Below are 23456 nucleotides of genomic sequence, written 5' to 3' on the forward strand. Positions count from 1 at the left end.
TGCCATTTAATTTGGAGCATATGGCAAACAGAGTTATGGTGGCATTTGTGAAGCTTGAACATTACATAAGCTTATAGAAACTGGAGAATATGAAATTACAGAAGAGCGGAATCTACCAGGCACAGAAATTGCAGCACCATTCGTAATGCTTGGGGATGAAGCATATCCACTCAGAAAATATTTATTGCGCCCATATTCTAAAACAAATGTGAACAATGACTCTGAACTATTCAACACAATGCTATCTAAATCCAGAAAATCCATTGAATGTGCTTTTGGTATTATTACAAACAAATGGCGTTTACTAGCCAAATCAATCGAGACTGATATTTATGGTGCAGAACTATTTGTTAAAACTATTTGTTTGCTACACAATATTATAATTGATAAAGAGGGAGTTTGTATGCAAACCTTAATGAAAGTTCAGCAAACTATTCCCATAAATATGAATAAGCAGAGGCTGTATAACAGAAGCTCTGAAGATGCTACGACTATACGAAACAATTTTAAGGAATATTTTGTTCAAAAAAATGTTATATTCACTTAAGTATAGGTTGTTTATTACATAAAAATAAAATAATACTATTACTTACCTTCCAAACCGCATTCTTTTTCTACTTCTTCCCAAGCTTTTCTGATTTTGTTTCTATTATGATAATCTGGATGAGGCAGATTCCACAAACATTCTTTATTTCGCACTTTTTCAATAAATTTGTTCATCGTGTTTAACGCGATTCGCTCAACTGAATCAAAAATTTTGATCGCTGATTTTCTTCGCTAGCAGTCGCTGCATTTTCGCTGAAACCGCTTTTCGCTGAATCGCTGCACGATAAACACCTCCGTATGGATTTATGTATTTGATCGCTAGTAGCGATTTTCATCGCATCGCGCGACGCGAATACGCTCGGTCATAAACGTAGCCTAATTCAATTCAACAACTCTTTATTTTACAACTCGTCTACACTATAGCAGTTTACTCTTAGCACTGATTTATCACGTTGGCACTGCCACGGCTTATATAGCCACGCACTTCTCGCTGATGCCGACGTGTCCTTCTAGAATATTGCGTCTGGAAATTACAAGAACATAATGCTATACGGCGCCAAAGGCAGACAGCCGTGGCGCCAGACTCAGCAATTGTTTAAGTAGACAAGCAGACAGTGCGGCGCCAGATGTCTACAACAAGACAAATGCTATTCCATATACCTACAGCTATTGTTCATAATAAGGGATGCATATAGCAATACAAATACAACTTAATACTACTTTTGTAACACTGCCCTCCACTAAAGCCTAATCGTCCCGATTAGGTACAAATCCTCTTGAACCAAATGGGGCGAGCTTCTCCAAATGTACTACTTTCATTTTACATCGTGCTTTTCCATTTCTTTGTATGCGGTATACCACGTCATTTAGTCGTTTCATCACCATATAGGGTCCTTCCCAGGCAGTTTCGGGGACAAGTCTTTCTTTCGAAGTGGATTGTACAACAGGACCAGATCACCTTCTTCAAAACCTTTTGAATTTGCCGCTTGATCGAACCGGTCCTTCATCTTATTGCTCATCAGATGCGTATGCTGTCTTACCATTAGATGCAATTCATTCATTTCTTCCTTTAAGGCAGAACAATAATCTCCATCATTTCTTACAGCTGTAGGATTCGTTCCAAACTTAAGATCAGCAGGGAGTCGCAGATCAGATCCGAAAATAATCTTTGCTGGCGTGTAACCAGTTGTCTCGTGCTTCGTTGAACGATACGCCAGCAGGAACATCTGGATGCACTTGTCCCAATTCCGTTGGTCTTTATCAACGATTTTCCGCAGATGTTCTTCCAGCGTTCGGTTGAATCTCTCTACCATCCCATCTGATTGTGGGTGTAACGCTGTTGTCCGTGTCTTGTGGATGCCCAATAATGTACAGACTTCTTGGAAAATGGAAGATTCGAAATTTCTGCCTTGATCTGAGTGTAATTCGACGGGCACTCCGAACCTTGTTATCTAATTTTCTACAAACCCTTCGGCTACTGTCTTCGCTTCTTGGTTTGGTAAGGCATATACTTCTGGCCATTTACTGAAATAGTCCATGACAACCAGTAGATATTTGTTTCCGGCCGTACTGGTTGGGAACGGACCTGCAACATCCATTGCGACTCGTTCAAATGGTGATCCCACATTGTACTGTTGTAGCCTACCGCGACTTTTGGCTTTAGGACCTTTAGCTGCCATGCACTCTACGCAATTACTTATCCATTCTGCTATGGTGCTAGGTAGATAATTTCAGGATTTTAGGCGAATTTCCGAAATTTCAAGGCCGCGGTTCGGATTGAAGATGCAATCCGATCTCAAAACAAAAAGTTGCATTGGAATCAGGAAGTACTAAGGCAACTTTTCCGCACTATTAGAAATACCGAATCGAAAAAATTCCGGAATCGACCCACCCTAATGTGGATGCTCCGTCCTCGTTATCTGTTGGTTGTTTCCGTTTTGATGGGTTTACTTTTATATTGCAATTTCGGGCAAAGTGACCCGCTTTTCCACAGTTGAAACATCTTCCTGTTGTATTTCCTCGCGGTGCAGCAATTGTCTTCAGAGTCTTCAATATTTCTTCCATCAGCGCCGGTTTTTCCATTTCAACCCTTTGTACTTTGTGTACTGATTTACTTAGTAGCGAAGCTGTTTCCTGTGTGAGGGCGTGCGAAACCGTTTCTGCAAACGTTCTTTTTGGCGATGCATATGTGGCTCGTTTGGTGTCCACATCACGAATTCCATTTATGAAACTTTGAATTTTCACCCTCTCAATGTAATCCACAGGTGCATCTGCATTTGCCAAATGAGCCAGTCGTTCTATTTCAGTTGCGAACTCTTGCAATGACTCGTTCATCTTCTGACCCCTATTTTGCAGTTCGATCTGGTATATTTGTTTCCGGTGCTCACTACCATATCGTCTTTCTATCGCACTCATCAATGCCTCATAGTTGTCCCGTTCACAGTCTGGAATAGTCTGAAGGATTTCTGCTGCAGGTCCTTTGAATGATACAAACAAGGACGCCACTTTGTCCGCTGCATTCCAGTTATTGGCCATTGCTGTCTTTTCAAACTGAAGTTTGAAAATTTGAAATGGAATACTTCCATCGAATGTGGGTGCCTTCAGTCTTGGATTATTTGTTGATGGTGCAGGGCCATGCAGTTGCAGTTCTCGCATACGATTACTCAGTTGAAGAAATTCTGATCTTAAATTTTCTTCGTCATTTTTTATTGTGCTTAATTCGTCTTCAAATTTTGAAAATTTCTCTTGCACTTGTGTATTATTTTCTGTAATCTGTTGTACCAAACGCTTTTCTAACTGCGTATTATTTTCAGTCATTTGTTGTGTAAGGCGAGACTCTAACTGTGTTGTATTTTCAGCTATTTGCGTTATTTGCTGTGCCAGACGATTTTCTGTTTGCACTACATTTTCTGTTATTTGTGATATATTTTCGGCTATTTGTATAAGCACAGAAAAGCTAGCTTGTGTTTTACTCATTAAACGTAATAAATTATAAACTATAATTATAATTAGATAATATCCATCAATCTTGAACAATAATCAATATGTTCTATTCGCGAAAATAAGCCTCTTGGGTAACTATTGCAAGACGCCTCATTGATTATGTGGGATGAATACCATTAGCACATTTAACGTGGACAGAACATTAAAAGACTTAGGAAACTTTAACATTTGTATTTGCTGGAGATTTTCTACAGACTTTTCCTGTCATTAACAGAGGTATGCGAGCAGATATCATCAATCCATGCATAATATCGTCGCTCTATGGACTTCGGTTGAAAATATAAAATTACAGACTAATATGAGAACTCATCTTCATGGAATCACTAATGGTGATTTTCCACAGCAACTGCTTAAACTTGGGAAAAGATTTTTCCCACTCCAAATTTAAGCAGTAATTGCACTTCTATTCTAGATGAGTCTCTAGGCTAAATAGTCTATAGTTTAGAAATTTTAATAGATGCAGTATAAAAAATATACAAATCGATAGATACCGTGACTAATATCGAAGACGCAGTCCATTATCAGCAGGAGTTTTATTCTTTTGAGGCATTTAAGTCTTCCAAGTATGTGCGACGGGACGAGGTTGCTTATTAAGGAATTGAAAGGCAATTTAATTGTAGCAACTATTATCACCGCCCCAGCAGCTGGTCAACGAGCTCATATACCGCGGATTCCGATGATCTTACATTATACTATATTACAAAGTTTTCCTTTAATAAATATTAAGCGATGTGAATTATTGAATGGCAAAAAGGGCGGTTTTACCATCTGTCCAACAACAATGAGAACGGGCTGAATAGTGAAGAGATTAAAGGGAATCTAATCACTTAAAATTTTTGGTGGGAACATAGTATAAGATATATAACTGCAGTTTGGTAAAGAGGATCGCAGTAAAAATTTTGAAAAAGTGGGCGTGACCCTCTAATAAGGTCATAAAGACTATATTCATCAAGCGAAGCCAGGTCCTTCTCCACCTGGTCTTTCCAACGGAGTGAAGGTCTTCCTTTTCCTCTGCTTCCCCCGGCGGGTATTGCATCGAATATTTTGAGAGCTGAAGTGTTTTCGTCCATACGTACGACATGACTTAGCCAGCGCAGCCGCTGTCTCTTAATTCGCTGTACTATGTTAATGTCGACATATAACTTGCACATTTCATCATTCCATCGAATGCGATATTCGTGACCAATGCGCAAAGGACCATAAATCTTCCGCAGAACCTTTCTCTCGAAAACTCGTAACGTCGACTCGTCAGATGTTGTCATCGTCCATGCCTCTGCACCATAGAAGAGCATCTCCTTCTGCTGTCAAAATGAGCTTTGAAATTGACGAAGAGGTGGTGCGTGTCGATTCTTTTTTCAAGGGTCCTTTCCAAGATTTGGCGCATGGTGAATATCTGGTCGGTTGTGAGTTTTCCAGGTCTAAAGCCTCACTGATAAGGTGCAATCTTGCCGGTGGACTTTAATATTTCCACAATACGCTCGAAAGAAACTTATATGCGATGTTTAAGAGATTTGTCCCACAGTAGTTTGCGCAGATTATGGGGTTTCCCTTTTTTGGATTGGGCAGAGCACTCTTCAGTTCCAATCGTTGGGTATGCTTTCGTCCCACTATATTCTACAGAGAAGCTTATGCATGCTCCTCATCTACAGCTCGACCGGCAATCCATTGGCCCCAGCCGATTTGTTGTTCTTCAGACGGGTAATTTCTATTCTTATTCTTATCCGATTGGGGAATCGGGTTCACCTTCTCCTGCCACTATACTTTCACTGCCATTCGGGAGGGCGGAGAAGTGTTGCCTCCATAATTTAAGTATGCTCTGAGCATCGGCTACTGGATCACCTCGGGGGGTTCTACAAGAGTATGCTCCGGTCTTGAAACCTTCTGTAAGTCGCCGCTTCTCTCTTTTTCTGTCTGCAAATGCGTCTCGCTTCCCTCTTCAACTCTCGGTATCTATCCCATCCCGCAGTCTGTTTTCTCTCCTCTACGACATGTCACTCCTCGTCGTACTAGCTGTTATTTTGTCTTTACCGAAAAAAATGGTTTCAGTTGCAGCTGTACGTAAAGAGCTTGGAATTCCGTACAAAGGTGTGAGGGAAACACCAAGTTGTTTATGAGTGCTCTCAGAAAGCAAAAGTGTAAGTCGAGTAGAAATCCGTTCGGCTGTCTGTTGTGATTGCAGCTTCTAGCCTTGGAACCTTCCTTGTGTTTGTTGACATGTTTTTTTTGCGTATCTTGACTGCAACAAGATAATGGTCCGAGTCGATGTTAGGACCTCGGAGCGTACGCACGTCTGAAACACTGGAGACGTGTCTTCCGTCTAACACAACATGATAGATCTGGGTGGTGGCTTTTCGATCCGGAAACAGCCAGGTGGCTTGAAGAATTTTTTTACGCTGGAATTTAGTACTGCAGATAATCATATTTCGGGCCCCGACGAAGTCGATCAGCAGCAACCCATTTGTGAATGTTTCAGCGTGTAGGCTGAATTTACCGACATTTGTGCCAAAGATACCATCTTTTGACCCCTGGCGTTAAAGTCACCATCGCATCTTTGGTCACATCGTCCTTCTCTTCCGTCGGGGCGTGGGCGCAAATCAGCGATGTGTTGATCGTTGCTAGACGTTCATCCACCGTGGTGGATGACAGGACTCGGCGACGCAGTCTTTATCCCAGCACAAATCCCTCATAGAATTTGCGCCCTATTGTATTCCGCAAGGACCTACTCGTTTCAGACAGTGTCCCGTCCATCGCACTTCTTGGACGTCAACTAGATGTGCAGTTAAGGAACCGGACGTTCCAGGTGCATGCCTTCAAATCGTAATTTGGCATGGTCATCATCAAGGGCGGTCTCCCATCAGAGGCTGTTGATTAATTTACATTGTGGGCGTTTTTTACATATCGGGTAATGTCACTGGCTTGTCTTTACCTCAGCTGTTACCTTCACCAGAATTTGTAATAAAGTTTTAGGAAGAGATAATTGCAACTGCTGAGTCATCAAATCCAATAAAATTCAATAATGTGAAGCATTCATCAAATACATGTAAATCACACATTTTTTTAATATTCATCATATCCCTCTTTTTACACATACTTTTGGTAGAATTTTGTTCCGACCGCACCAGTCGTTCCATTGCTAAATATCAAAACTAAGTCAACTGTCGAAGTTCAAGAGATTTTGATGTTTAGCAATCGGTCTCTCATTTCCTATTAGATGAGATGAGAAGAGATGCTCGTTATATCTTGACATAAATATTGACATACTCAATAGACAAACATATGAGAGCTAGATAGCAATAGTAATTGCCAAGTATTAGGAATAAAGCAAGAAGAGTTTAGTTCACCAGGTATCGATATTTATATTTGAAGAACTAAATATTTTGTTTTTTATCGATCACTACTAGGAACAATTGTTTGGGTAAATTAGTGTTATGGAAAGGGAAAATAATTTCAGTGAAGAAAATGGCGAGCCAATGGCGAAAAAAATTAAAACAGAATGGGTTAAAAGTTATTCTGATAAGGCTCTGCTTATGATGACTAGAATGGGTTATGAGAAAAACAAAGGTCTCGGGAAGCAAAATCAGGGTCGTCTTGAGCCCATTATAGCAGTTCAACAGGACGGCAGAAAGGGATTGGGTCTAAAAGATGAATGTGAAGTATCTTTGGAATCTTGGGACAACACTACAGAGATAATAAACCTTCCAGAAAATTATTCATGGATTACAAATAATGCGTCGCTCGAAATCACATTGGATGATTTAAAAGATAATATAACTTTAGGTCCTCCTAAACGTACGATTGATGACGAATGTTTATACTGTAATTCAGACATTTTAAATAATATATTGAAAGCAAAATCTGAATTTGACAAATTAAATGACAGTGAATTAAGAAGAGCACGTTCACGGTCTAATCCATTTGAAACTATACGCAGCTCCATATTTTTAAATAGAGCTGCTGTTAAAATGGCGAATATCGATTCTATGTGCGAATATATGTTCACAAATCCGAGATATAAGGATGGATCATCAATGCTGCAAAATAATGAACTACTATATTTTGCCGATATATGTGCTGGTGAGTTGAAAATTTAATCATTTAGGGTTTTCACAAGTCTCATAGAGTTATAAGTTATAACGATTCGAAAACATAGCACTGAGAATTGTAAATGTGTAAAATCATTTTTGAATGAAATCCAACAACAATTTTTTTTAAATAAGTGTAAAAATGTATGGGATTCCGGTGTTAAAATGGGTATGTACGGATAGAGGAGGTCCTCTAGATTAGGAAAATATATATATATATATATTGCCGCTGATTTATGGTTTTTGAGATATTTGCATTTAAAGTTCAAAAATTAAATTTAAAAAGCGTGTTTTTCCCATTTATAATGAATTTTTTGGTTATATTTTTAAATTTTATATCCACTAACACCTCACTAAATCGTTTCTAACCATTTATTTTATATTAAATAGTGCAAAAATAGCTTTTAATCAACATTTAACTTTTGTTCATTTATTTTTGTTCGTACAATAATAAAAGGGTTGCATTCTAACTAATAATCAGTGCTACCTTACGTTCATATTTTACAGAACAACCAAAAGAAATAAAGAAAACAAATAATACCCTAATAACAGGAAATATATAACACATTAGGAGTATTCTCTTGCTCTTGCAAGATTGCAGATTGCAGATTGCAAAAATACTACACCGAAATATACAAGGGCACGAGAGCACCCATTCTAGAATATGATTCAGTCAATTTATTGTAAATGACTATTGTGCATGGCTATTGTGAATTAGCGCACCTTCAGCATACATTTTTAACAAAAAAAACTGTAACAAAACTTTATAATTTAAATAGAAGTTATAAAATCTAATTAAAATTTACCTTTCTCAACAATTTAACGACGTAATATGTGTTTATGTAAAATGGCACGTGCCATTTGCAGGGTTGCAATTTTATTTTTGCGTGACATTGCACGTAAATATACATGGGTTTTGGTCTGACATATTTTACAGCCATTGCAAATAATTTTCTGCGTGTGTTTGTTGTTGTGCCGTTGTAAATCTGCAATTCTTGCACCGTACACCGGGTTTTGCAAGAGCAAGAGAATACCCCTATTAGTTTTCCGGGCGTGCTCAGTTTTTTTGCGTTGAACTCCTTTTTGCGTTGGCGGCCTTCGGCTCGCTTCAAAAAAATGGTTTTCGGTCGGACCAACACCCTGGCGTGCTCAGTTTTTTTGCGTTGTACTCCTTTTTACCCGATCCAACACCGAGATTTATCGTCTTCGTCCTTCCTGGCATGCTCCTCGAACAGCGCCCGCTCCTCTGGCGAGAGAGCATCAAGGTAGCTATACTTCCGTTTAGCTCCCTGACCTCCCCGGCCTCCAGCTGCTCCTCCTGCTCTTACATTCTCCCTGTCGTGTTCCGTATTCGTTGTCCTATTTCGTTGCGTTGTCGATTCCTCTTGATTTGTTGTTGTTGTTTTAGTTGTTGTTGTTTTGTTCGTACGACCCTTGGCTCAACGAGGTGAGCTGTCGGGTCTTCTTGTTAAATGGGGAACTAGGGAGTCCGCCACGCCAGAGCCCCTTAGCTCGGTAAGGCCACAGTTACACCCCAATTCGGCCCGGTGTTGGGGAGGCTCCGTTAGAATACAGCCGAATGTTCCTCCTGGCTGCAAATCGTCCAATGGGCACGGGTCGCATGACACCCTGGATTAGGAGGTGGTAGTTCTTGGTCGCCGCCCGCATGCGGCGCCCGACAAACTGCCTGGATGGCGCCATTCAGCACCTTCCACACCGGTTGGGGAGCGCCGAGTATGCCTTGCGACTAAGCCTCTGCACCGCGACAAGGTGCCTACCATTAGCAGAGGAATGCCAATGATGCCACTGCTTTAAAATATTAGATTGGGTATATAATAAATTATACAAAACATTAAATTAAACACTTTGAAAATGCATACATATATAAATGCTAAAATGCAAAATCATTAATTAATTGACATAAATATTTATTTTGCCAAAATATGTTCGCACAGTTCAATGAAATTTCATTTCACATTAATTTCGTCAAGTAATTATAGCGCTGCTCTTCTGGCATCTCGCCTTTTTGACTAACTGCTGATTGGCGTTACCCTGATTGTGTTTTGTTGCCAGCTCAGAAAACAGTTCAGGGTGCCCTGCCAGCTGACAAGCGAGAGAGCAAGAAAAGAGATTCTGATCAAGTTATCTATGGTTTAAGCACTCGTCAAAGATGGATATCACCAGAATACTGGCAGCACAAAATATACTTAGGTAGTGTTTATGGTACACCCGCAATTTTCGTCGATTGAGTTCAAATAATTTTTAATGACAAAGATGCACCATGCACCTAAAAGCACGACGTCAAGAAAGCCTGTTTCAATTAACCAGGTGTTAACATTGTACAAAATCTTTTGGAACTCTATAAATAAGTCAAGATATAAAAGGAAGCTTCTTGTTTCTTTTTTTTATATTTATTAACGAAAAAAACCTTACTACTCCAATTTCCAACTGCAAATCTTCCTTTAGTCGGACAAGGTCGGTCAATTCGATCAATGAATAGGATGGTTATTGGTGATGGAAAATGTGAGGGTCGGCTTTAGTATACCATCCCACGATTTCAGGGTTTTAGAATATGTAATTATGGCAACACTTAATATCTGTAAACACGGAATACTTTTGTTATTGTGCATGGAATGAAATTTGTGTAAAATATAAAATGTTTATTTTAAGCAAATAACTAAATAATTACTAAAAAAAATAAATATGTAGAAACAATGTAATGAAGTATAAGTGCATAAAAAGTGCATAATATGAAATAAATAATTACTAGAAATCGAGAAATTGCAAGATAAAATTTGCAAAATTTTCAACTTTAAATGCAAATATCTCGAAAACTATAAGTTTGCGGCGGCAACAATTATATATTTTCTTAATCTGGAGCATCAGCCCTATTCAACCATATCACTTTTAACCCTGTAATCGTGGGATGGTATACTAAAGTTTCCCCAAATGTGACAATGTCAAGCACAAATAGTGCTGAGACGGCGTAAACGGGAGCCAGCCTAGGATTGACGATCAGGACCTATTCTGTCAGCAATTGGACCATATAAAAAAGCAACCTGTTTGGCCACAAAAAACAATAAGGGCTCGGAGGTTCTTTTGCAATCACATTATAGTCCGGATCTTGCTCCAAGTGATTACTAGCTCTCCCTTTCAACTGGGTTTGCTAATAAGGATGATATGATTTCTATAATTTTTTTTTTGTCCATTTTTAATATTTCATTTCATTTCATTTATTTATTTAACGCCAATCGGCACTATACAACTAATAACAATTATAATTATAAATAAGACAACAGGCTTAAACATATAAAATTAGAAATTAAACACGTAACCTACTTCGTATGCTAGTATTTTAATAAAGCTTTTTTAACGATCATTCTGAGGTTCTGTAGAGATCCGCTGAAGAAGTCGATGTCACCGTGCAGAGAGTTTACCAGTCTGCAGATTCTTTCCTTTGGGCCATTGATTACATAGTTTTTGTTCGATCTGCAAGTTTTCAGGATCCTCATCTGTCTAAGGTTAAGCTTATTTGGTACGATTTCAAAGTCTGCGAGGATTTCTGGGGCATCAATTAATCCATTGAGGATTTTGAATAAGAAGATGAGGTCTGCTACCTGCCTTCGAGATTTCAGGTCATTTATTTTCAAGATTTTTCGGACGTCTTCTGTTGAATTAATATCGTTTCTGTGTCTGTTATGAAATAGCAGCGCTTTGCAGAACTTGTGCTGGATTCTCTCTACTCTGTTGATCATTGAGTCTGTGAATGGGGACCAAATCACTGTTCCATATTCCAGAATAGGTAGCACTAATGCTGAGAATAGGCAGGTTAACGAGCAATTGTTCTCAAATTCCCTACACATCCGATTAATCAACCCTAATACTTTGTATGCCTGCGAAGTAATTCTATCGATGTGTTTCTTGAAATTTAGTTTTCTGTCAATAGTTATACCCAGGTCTCTGATGTCTTCAACTTCCGTGAGTATTTGGTCGTTCAACGTGTAGGTTAAAGGTGCCTGCGTATGCGCACGGGTGAAGGACATCACTGCGCATTTTTTCACATTCAAAACAAGTTTATTTAACTTACACCAGTTATGCAGCTTATCTATATCATTTTGTAAGATGTGAATATCAGAAACGGTGGAGATTCTACGAAAAATTTTTAAATCGTCAGCGTATAATAAGTATTCAGACTGCAGACTTCTCCCAATGTCGTTCACAAATATGTTGAAGAGTATGGGTCCAAGGTGGGATCCCTGGGGAACACCAGATGTGACATCATACTCATCTGAAATGTGTCCATCGATTCTTACTTGAAACCTTCTTCCTGTTAGGTACGATCTGATCCAACGTAGTGCATTGCAATTCACTCCATAATTGTTTAGCTTTGCCATAAGAGTCTCATGGTCCACTTTGTCGAATGCCTTGCTAAAGTCCGTATATATTGAATGAACTGGAATACCACTGTCCATGGCCTTCAAGATGTAGTTGACGTATATATATAAGTTTGTTGTAGTGGATCTGCCACCAACAAATCCGTGCTGCTTAGGAGAAATGATATTTCTAAATGATGATATCAACTGAGGCAAGACAATTTTCTCAAACAGTTTTGCTAAAGCAGATTGGATACACACAGGTCTATAATTACTGACGTCAGATCTTGGGCCGTTTTTGTGGATGGGACTGATGAACGATGATTTCCACGCCGATGGGAAGGTTCCGTGATAAAAGGACTTACTGAATATATGCGTGATAGGTTCACAGAGCCCGACAGCACAGTTGCGTAGAAATATATTAGGCAGACCATCAGGTCCTGCTCCTTTTTTTGGATCCAGTGCCAACAGCTGCTTAAAAACTTCATTAAAGTTCGCATCAAATTCATTTAGCTCCACATTTCCTACAACGTCAGTAGATTGATGATGACCAACTCCGCTTGGGCTCAATGTATAGGTTTCTTTGAAGTAAGATGCGAAGATATTACTAATCTCCGCACCCGCATGAGCGGTTAGGTCATTCCATGTCATGGTAGCTGGGACTCCCATGTCGGTACCCCTTTTGTTCTTGACAAACCTCCAGAATTCATTTTTGTCTGAAGAGACTAGATTTTCCACTTTATTAATGTATGACTTGTAGCATATTGCACTTAATTTCTTGCATTCGAGTCTGAGTTGGCTAAAACATCTATAGTTCGACTTAGTTTTATTCCTCCTATATCTGATATGTGCAGATTTCTTCAATTTAATTTTATTTATAAGTTCTTTAGAGAACCAGCAGGGAAATTTACTTGATTTCCTCGAATATACAGGGACGAACTGAGAAATACCTTCTTGCACTTTATTATAAAACCAACTAACCTTATCATCCACTTCTTTTATTTTGTATAGCTCAATCCAGTTAGTTCTTAAAAAGAAAGCATTAAGGCTCACATAGTCGGCGTTCTTAAACGAATAAGAAGGAAGATAGTTTGGTATTAGGCTAGGCTGAAACTCCAAGGAGATCTCCAGAGGCGGGTGATATTTATCCACAGTCGTGAAAGCAAGAGCTTCGTTGATTGAGAGATCCAAATTACTGAAACATAAATCCAACAGTTTATTATTTTTATTTAAGACGTTATTAAATTGTTGACATTCAATAAGGGCAGTGGTATCGTACAGCAGCTTCTCGCAATCAAAGCTCGGTGTACTGCTGGGCAAATTGTAGTCTCCCACTATCATGTCCTTGAATCCGGAAATTTTTCTTTCAAATGTATTAATGTTTCAGTATGGGCATAGTATATCTCATAATTATATTGTGGTGGTATATATACGCACCCAATGATGATACAAGCATTATCACCTTTGATCCTTATGAAGATCTGTTCTAGGTTATTGTTCTCCATGGATATAAGCTCAGCTTTAATTATTCGTTTAAAAGCAATCAGGACACCACCTCCTCTCTCGCATCCTGTCGAAGTATCTCTGTCCTTCCTTAGTGTGATATAGGAGCTATCGATGAATTCGTTATTTTGAATAGACGAGTAAAGCCATGACTCTGTGATGCATATTACGTCGTGCGAACTAATTGCTGATGAGGTTAGGAACTCGCTCAGTTTTGTCCTTAGACCGCGCGTATTCTGGTAGAATATTTGTAGCTGCTTTAGATTTCCTTTCCTCGACGACTTGGCGAAAGTTAGTGTTAACAATTTTAGGCGTGCCATTCACGTATTTAATGGTTTTGTTTTTCACGCCACTTTCATTCAGCAATTTAAGTTTTTCCCTCAGTGATTGCAAATGTGACTGCTGAGCCGGAGTGAGATCTGACTTGAAGGAGACTCGTGTGTCAGGATCAGGTTTGGATCTCAGTATACTTCTGGCATAAGTGACAGACTGTGTCTCAATTAGCAAAGGCCTAGACCGATCGGGTGTTGGACGTCCTAGCCTGCGTAGCCTGAACGATTTCATATTGTCATGGAGCTCTTCAGGAATGACTGATGTTAACCGTGCTCTATCTTCTTCTAGCCGTACTTTACCGTCTACCGCCTTGGATTCGGTAATATTAAATGCGATCACATTGGCTTCCCGCTTCTTACGCTCATTGATTTCGGTAATAACCTCCTCTGGAGGAAGTGAAGAGAATGAACTTAATTTTTCTTCTATTTCCGCAACTCGTTTATCTAAATATGAGCACTTTTTCGACATAGCCTCATTTAGTTTGTTTATCTCGCTCCTTATATCTGAGAGGTTACCCTCAATCGACTGCTTAAATTTATCGAACTTCGATTCAATTTTGTTTGACAGTTTAACGAGTAAATTTTCGTATTTATCGAGGGATTCATCGTCTGTGACGTCACTGTCAACTAACTTAGAATCTCGCTGGGCATCTGATATCATTACACTAACCTCGCAAAGACACTTGTCGCACTTCCAAACTGATTTGTTTTTTAATATTTTATTAGCTGTAGCCCTGAATTCTTCGCTGCTGAGTCCGGTACATCGAGCGTGATGCCAGTAGCTGCATTGAGCACATTGAATGCTGCTGGTACCTTCGCGAATAACGTTATGACAAGCCCCGCAAGCAAATTTGCTGGTTGACTTTTTAGGAGGCATAATCACCGTACTTAATGCTCAATTCAATTACTCCCGATTACTTTCGCCTAACTTAACAAATCGTTAAGCAATTAAATTTAGATATTTATGAAAATAAATAAATAAAACAACTAATAAATGATTAGCACAAAATTTATCACTTGTTGTTTAGCCCAGTGTTGCCAGACATGTGTCATGATCTATAATTTTTTCATTGTATTCAGTAATATTTACAATTTCATCATCGTCCACCTGTGCTCGCCATACGTCGAATTGTTGAAAATTTTGAGCTTACATTTTCTTTACATAATGCAAGTGCCTTTAATACAAAGAACACATCGAAGTAATGAAAATATTGCTGCCGGCCATCTAGGCAAGTGTTGCTGAACACTGCAATTTGTCGATTCCAAGCGGTTCTCAAGAATTGGGACTGTCTCAAACCAAAAACTGGCGGATAAGAAAAGATTTGGGCTTGCATCCGTAAGAAATCGTTCTCACTCAAGAACTGAAACTATTGGATCACTGCAAATTGATAGTTTGGTGTGATTTTTGGTCTGATGGAATCATCGGTCCGAACCTCTTTTGAACTGAAGCTTAAGCACCGTTAATGTCCATGGGGAGCGGTATAGATGGATGATAACCAACTTTCTTTGGCCGCAAATGAAAGAAGTTGATATTGACAACATCTGTTTCCAAAAAGAGACAATGTCCCATACTGCAAATTCAACAAGCGACTTATTTCAAGAACGGAAGAAATTTGATGAATGTTACATCCAGAACTTAATGATTCTACTACTTCACATTAAATAAAAAAATTTTGAATTTCGTTAACAATTAGTGTTTTTTTTTTGTAAAGAACTCATATCGCTCTTATTGGAAAACCCTGTATTTCAAATGATATTGTTCGTGAAAAATTCGCTTCAATTTTGTGGAAATCAACTAACCAAGTTTTTGAAAATAGAGACGACGGTTTCTATTATCGTAGTATTATGAATTTTCCTTCAAAATGCCAATAAGTTATTAATCAAAACAGTGCATATTTGAAAAAGGGATATTCTAACGTTGCTAAAGAAAACCTTCAATTCATCGCAAAAGTATTTTTCTTTTCATTGTACCTTTCCTACGGAAACTACATACAACTAATATAATATTGTGTAGTCGAACAAGTTTTTTCGTACTTCAAACTTTAACTTCAACTTATTTTTTTTATATTTATACTAATAAATAAACAAATATGTTTTGGTCGACCATTTTTCCCATAGAGGCATCCCATCAGAGTAAAATGTTAATCAGTATAAATCGAAATTTCCAGGCGAGCCAACCATTGTTGTGCTTCTCAGTTTTGAGTTTTTACCTCGAAATAGTACGGATGATTGACGACCGCTCAGGTAGTTCATGGACCACTTCTTCAGTCCTGGATCGATGTTCTGCAGTAGTCTTGTGTGACTAACTGAGAAGTCCAATGCTACGAGGATTGTTCTCTCACAGTAGTGGGACCATTGACTGATATACCATTCCGTCGTATGACTGTCTGACACTGACACAGCTGAGCGGTTCTCGCACGAGGATTGGGGCGGCATGAAAGTTGGGGAGGGAACAGATCAGAATGGGAGTTATGTTGTCTTTCTAGGTCTAGGTCAAGTTATCGCCCAACTTTATCCATTTTAAGTACAAAGAGACACTTATTAGCAAAACACGCTCTCTCATTTTCATAGATATAACTCAAACGTTGTCTGATATATGTATGTCGATTGAAAAAATCCGGTTCCGTTACGGTTACTTAAACCTCGCTTTCACACCTCGAAATGATTTCAGCAATGTTTTATGCCTTTACAACAACAACAACAATAAGTGCCACTTCATACCTTCTGTAAGACAATACAAATTTCAGATAGTTCAATACAAAGAATCTCTATTGGCTCGAAATTGTATTGTGTTTGAAAGTGGGCTTTGATCTTGTGTACCAAAAAATGAAACTTTGAAACACAGAGTTCTTCACTTATGCTAAAAGAAAACCAAAAAAGCAATGCTTTTTGGGCTGGGCAAGTCAGGGCCAAGTGCAATTAAAGATGGGGTATTTTCGAGCAAGCAAATAACTGCAACAATATTGTGACACTCTTGGTTTTCTGCAGATACTCCACTGATCCTTATATTAAGAAAACCCTATTCTATCATTGATTATGTTTAAGTGAAAACGGTAATAAAATTACTCAGCGTTTCAACTGTCAGATATTCGGACATGGTGCCAGTCATTAAGCGTCTTCTCATGACTCTCCAAGCAGAATTCAGTATATAAATATTAAGACAAACTATCAATCCGAGCGTTAGATATCTCCATCGTTATATTCTGTTAGAATGTCATTTGCAACTAATGAAGTACAGTACAGTATATGTATATTTATTAATCGATTTCAGGTTAAAAAAAAAAAACAATAAATTTATAATCGCGAATATTTTTGTTATCGTAATGATCGTGATACTTCAAGGGGTGGAGGCGTAGTAATTTTAACTAAGAAAAAAATCGGCATCATTTGCTTCCTCCATCTAATACTATGCTTATTGAAAACGGCAATCGGCTTTCAATTGCGCCGGTATTATCCAATACGAACTGAAAATTTACCAAATGTCGAAATGAATACTAATCGTAGCCGGTATCAAATAATTTAACTTAAGTCGAGTCATATAAACTGCAAGATATTTTAGCATTCCAAAAAAGTGCTTAAGGGGGGGTGAACATTTTACCATTTTTTATGAAATTTTTTTTTATGCGACAACAAAATTCAATCATTTTAATTTTTTAATATATTTTTATTTGTATTTTGAAATGTACAATAAAAAAATTTTTCGTTTTTTACATTTTTAATATAGTAGTCCTCAACAAATAAAAAGTAGTTCCCTGGTCATGATAGCGGTGATAGCGGCTGTTCATATTGTCTGAAATAAAAAAAAAATCAAATGGATTATTATTCAGTAGTTCTGCGGCTATCGTCCCTACCAAATATAATCAATTTCATTAAAAAAAATTCGAGCTTCAAAAAAAGTCACGAAAATCTTGTTTTTTTTCGTTAAAAATCCTTAAAAAAATATGAAAATACTTTCGAAAATAAACAATTCTGGTAGGGACGACTATTATATTATAACTATAAATGAGTAGAAGTACATATGTAAATTTTAAAGCAATCGGTTGAAAACTGTTTTTTTAGGACCATGACAGTTTCAGAAAATGATGATTCGAAAAAAATGCGTTTAGAAACGTAGCAGCTGCAGACTTGTCATTGCGCCTGGTAGACAGTCGCTTACGACACTTCGGCGACTATGAGCTGTAACTTATCAAATACTATGAATTTCGGTCTGAATTTTTCACAGCATGTTTTCAATAGGGTTTACTGTCAAAATATAAAAAAAATCGATTTTTCGAAGTGATTACATGAGAATACCCCCTTAAGGGCTTCACACAAGCTACTACCAATTCGACCAACTAAAAAATCATACTGGCAGCGTTACAGATTAATCGCTGAAGAAGTTCTGATAAGCTGAAAAATAAGACATTAAAAGACGAAATGTTAAAACTCCCTAATAAAGACTGGAATAATTTACCTATCTAAAACAAAAGATTTTTGATTTATATTTAAAGAAGAAATATGCATACATTCCAACGTTTGTGTTTTTTAGTCACTTAACACAGCCATACTTCTGCTGAAAAAATTAATACAGTAGTAAAGAACTTAAAAACAATAGTTTTCGGAAATCTCTACCCCAAAAAGGAGTACATTATCTTGTAAATATAATTAATACTTATTTACGGTTTAGATACTTTCCTAAAGCATCGGAAAAGGCTAAAATCATTGCAATAAAAAAGCTTGATAAACCATCAGAAAACCCATGTTCTTAGCGTCCCATTAGTTTACTCTCATTAATCAGTAAAATACTGTAAAAGGTTGTTAAAAAAAGTTAATAACTTTCGTTGAAGACATTGAAACTCTGCCAACCCTAAAATTTGGCTTTAGAAATTAACAACACTATCAAAGTCGCTTTTGACAATGCACATATACAGCTGCGACCAGTGAAATAATAGTAGGTGTTAGAGTTTTAGATATCTGTGAGTTATGCAAAATACCAAACAATTTTAACATGCATTGAAATGCAAAAGTGTATGACATTTTCCAGGCTATATTTATTACTAAAAATATTTTGAATTATATATGTGCAAGAAATGTTTTTGAAGTGAAACTTCTCAGGTTACTCTGGAAAAGGTTGCGTTAAACGTTTAACGCTTCAGTGGAGGAGGAATAGCGTTGAACGATTAACGCAACTCGGAAGGAGAAGGTCAACAAAGAAAGATAGAGTGCGAGAGAGAGAGAGAGAAAATGAGAGGTAACAGCTCCCTAGAATATTATTAGTGCCTATGCGTGAGTGCATTAAGCGTCCTGTGTGTCAAAAATTCTTTTTCTTATTTTCGTATTTTGTTATTAAAGTGTTTCCCGTAATTAATTCGTATTCTATATAATATTGACGTACTATTTGTAGTATTAGTACACAGTGAATAGTGATTCAAACAAGTCATAAAATGAGTGACAGTGATAATACGCATAACACAGCGGATTCCAGGTTATGTGATGGTACGTTTCTCTTGAATATTTCAATTGTTCATATTAAGTAGATGCACCTTGTGGATTAAATCCTCTTGAAGCTAATATCAATTGGATTGGCAAAAATTTTAATGGTTTGATTTTAAATTGATTTTTCAGCGGAAAAAGACCGTGCAACCCGTATTTCAAGAGGTGCGAAAACAGCACAATATTATCGTGAATACTAAGGAAGAGGAAAACAGCTGCGGAATATCAGAGAGAGTACCGAGCGCGTAAAAAAAAGAAATGTGAAGGTACATTCAGTGATTCAACGTCTGCGGGAGCATCTATAACTACTGATGAATAAACGATCGTCAATTCACCGATAACTGCTGGGCCTTCAACGCGTTGATAGATTAACGACGGCTAGACCTTCTATGGGTGTTAATCCATCAACAATTACAGGACCCTTTACAAGTAGTGTTATACATTTCAGGGATATACCTCGAAGGAAATCAGCAGCGGAATATCAGCGAGAGTATAGAGCACGGAAAATAGCTCAGCGAGAATTAGCAAGGGCCGCACCATCACGGCAAAGAAACGAGAGTATAACCGAGGATACATAGCAAAACACCACTAATACCGGTACCGAAAACGTGAAAAATAATCCATAAATTCCTTATGCTCACTTTCAATGGCAAAATTTACGAATAATAGTTTTGGATTTGCTTGCTCGACATGTGATCGCCTGCGGTTGAAGCATGATTTAACCGCACTTCCTGAGAATATTGATCAGGGAGTACTTGACAGAATTGTACCGGATGTTCCAAGCGAAAATATTAAACCATGTTCAGCGTGTCTGCAATCACTGCGCAAAAAATACCAACTTACGCAGTTTACAATGGCATTAAATATCCACCAATGACTTATGATTTGCCACCGTTGGATATTATAACGGAACAATTAATTTCCCCCAGAATTCTTTTCATGGAAATAAAACGTTTGAGACACGTGCGTGGGCAATTTGGAGTATATGGACACGTTATAAATGTGCCGGTTGTTCAAATATCATTGAACATGCTTACTTATCAGCAAAGCCGAAATTCTACTAAATATAAATATCTATTTATATATTAATATAATTACATACATACATATATACATACATAATGCATTTACCTGCAATGCACATCTAATAATAATAAAAATGCATGGGACACAAATCATAAATTTACAGAAGATATAACATTAAACACACACACACATGTATTAAGTTGTACTCTTGAAAATAACCCCATGTCAAGCAGCAATAAACAATAAGCTGCAATAGCTACAAACATACACACACACACATATACATATATTTAGTTATTTAAGATAGTTTTAAAATTGTATATATGTAAGGAAGAAAAATACGAAATAAAATCAGAATGAATAAATTCTCACTCGATGAAGGTCTTTTCATTTCCCCCCACCAGAGGTAAGGAATGATAAATCTTTGTTGAGTTATAAACACCGGTTGACGTGGATGCGATGGTAAAAAAAAACTACCACGCAATATTGGAGATAACCACAGTATCAACGAGCACACATAAAAACGGAAGATTCACAAATCGAGCTATGTTCAAGGCTTGGTTAATAAAAGGACAGTTCGAGCATGTTTAAACTTTCTCAAAGGTACACCACTTTATCAAGACATAGAAATCGATCAGCAGTTCTTGAATGGACCGATATGTGATGGGAAAATGCCAAACGACGAAATCAGTGAACAAATCACAATCGAAGATAGCCTCACTGGCAAGCAACAAACGCTATTTGGGATGAAGTTAAATATTTGCGACTTGCGCCAAGAGAAAATCAAATTCCTAAAGGTCTGCTCTTCGATGATTATGTCGAGAAATTGTCTTTTCCTAGTATATATCTTGGACAAATGAGAACATTTCGAGACGAAATTTCAGTTACACCTTTCCAAATGGCAACGAGTGAAATAAGACGAGTGGATCGACGTGTGGTTACTCCTCGCCATTTGCTTTATATGGCTGCAAAAAATACGAGACTTCGTGTTGCTTCATCCCAGACTGTTGCCTTTAAGTTTATGGGGAATGACACAAGAGTGACGAGACAACAAATAGAATCGGAAGAGTATATCCAAAATTACCTCGACACAAATCTTACATCTCTAAGATCAATACCGAATTCTGCATATTATTGGTCACAGCGTAAACAAGATCTATTCGCCTTGATTCGGTAACTCGGAAAGCCTACGTTGTTTCTCACGACGAGTGCAAATGAAATTGGGTGGATCCCGCTGTTACAACTGCATTCATTTCTGAAAATGAAGCCGCTCAATTGAATTGGTTTCATAAAAGTACATTAATCAACGAGGACGCTGTAACCTGTGCCATCTATTTCGACAAATTGGTGCACACGTTAATGAGTCTCCTATAAAGCAAAAAACATCCCCATTTGCACGATATAGGGTGAAAGACTATTTCAAGCGGATCGAATTTCAACATCGTGGTAGTCCTCACGCCCATATTCTACTCTGGCTGGAGAACGCACCGAGGCGTCCATTGGAAAAAGGCAGAGGAAGTGCGATGTCATTGATCGACATTTTAAACGCAGAATCCACATCTGAAGCCTCAGGAAACATCAAATTGCAGACACATAAACACACATTTACGTATTATAAAAAAGTAAGAGGTCACCAGCCACAAAAATTTGAAGCACCTTTCCTGCCTTTTCGATCCACATAAATACTTGTCCTTATGAAGAAAGAAGACCCAAATTCCGTCAGTTATGCCAGTCCAGTGGCGTAACTATACCGTTCGAGGCCCGTGGCAAATTCATCGAATGGGCCCCCTGCCCTCCCACTTCCCCAATATATAAAAAAGCTGAACCAACAACAATAGTATTTTTTATTTTATAATATTTATTTATACACTTTTATTTGTAAGAGTTAACTAACTAATAAATCACTACGTGAAGTAGGTACATACAAACTTTATAATTATAATTTCTTGATTTTCTAATTATTCACTTTTAATTAAAGGTACCTAATTTAAAGTACATATTGAACTGAAATCACAATTTTATTTTAAGTACACAATTTTAATTATTAAAATTCTTTTCTTCGGACTTTCTGTTCAGCAAAAGTGTTAATGACATCATCAAAGTTCAAATTTCGGGCCATAGAATTTTCAATGGATAGAATAGCCAAATTGCTTAACTTTTCTTGTCCCATAGAATTTCTTAAATGAGTTTTTATCAGTTTGGAAAATGATCGCTCGGCACTAGCCGTAGTTACAGGAATGGTGAGAAATAACAGAAATGCAGTGCACACTTCAGGAAAGCTCGAAGATATAAAATGATCCTTTATTATTAAAAGTCAACAAGTTCTCCTATAGAAGATGACCTTTCTATTTCGTGTTTAAAAGAGGATCGAAAACTGAGAATTTCTTTGGAAAACGACATAGATATATCTTTTTTATATAAATGGACAAATGCTAAAGCCTTTTCCAATAAATTAGTATCATTCAAGTTTTGCAAAGTGGCAGGCTGCAAGACACTAAAATTGGAAACAATTTCATTCATTCCAAGGAAACGCGATCTAAGTTGATTAATGATGATGTCTAATACACGATAGAATACGTTCACTTTAAACAAGCTTTCAGGATCTTGGAGACGTTCATCCTCACAAATTTTATCAAAATGACGTTTCACTTTTCTCTGACGAGTTTTAGGAAATTCAGGGGTTATAGACCATTTAACTGCAATACTATTTGCTTACGTTTTTAAATCTTCAAATTCATGTCGATACTTTTCAAGTTCTTCTAGACAGACTTGCAAACGCTTTGAAGCATTTGAAAGATCGATGGCTTTAGATTGAAGTGCTTTAGAAGCCGCGTCTATGGTTTGTAAGACTTTGCAATGGAAAACCAGCAACATAATAAAATTGTAGTTCTCTACCTTCTTCTTTAGCAAGATAGCTTCATTTCTCTCATCTGATTTGGAATTTGATAAAATGCTTTTTGTTAGCGCTTTTTGAACATCAACAAATCGAACCTTTAAAGCAAACATGGCATCAAAGCGTCCTGCCCATCTAGTTGGATTCATTGTTTTTAATGTTACTGAATTTGATGATACAACGGTTTCTCCTTTTTTGTTGTCAGATATAAAACTAGATAATATAT

General features: G+C 37.5%; 2 protein-coding genes across 3 annotated transcripts in view; both read left to right on the top strand.

The window, feature by feature from the left end:
- Positions 1-23456, top strand: part of LOC125778137 (uncharacterized) — a 598414-nt gene that overhangs the window by 150244 nt on the left and 424714 nt on the right. The gene's annotated exons all lie outside the window — the stretch shown is intronic.
- LOC105227372 (cap-specific mRNA (nucleoside-2'-O-)-methyltransferase 1) overlaps positions 6878-23456 on the top strand; it is a 54847-nt gene continuing 38268 nt past the window's right edge. The window contains exon 1 of one of the 2 annotated variants that reach the window (XM_049454644.1): positions 6878-7623. In XM_049454644.1, the coding sequence (XP_049310601.1) occupies positions 6978-7623 (646 nt within the window). In that variant the 5' untranslated portion in view covers positions 6878-6977. The remainder of the gene's footprint in view (positions 7624-23456) is intronic. The other variant, XM_011206691.4, reaches the window with a different exon arrangement.

The sequence above is a fragment of the Bactrocera dorsalis genome, chromosome 4 (genome assembly GCF_023373825.1).
Source record: "Bactrocera dorsalis isolate Fly_Bdor chromosome 4, ASM2337382v1, whole genome shotgun sequence".
NCBI lineage: Eukaryota > Metazoa > Arthropoda > Insecta > Diptera > Tephritidae > Bactrocera > Bactrocera dorsalis.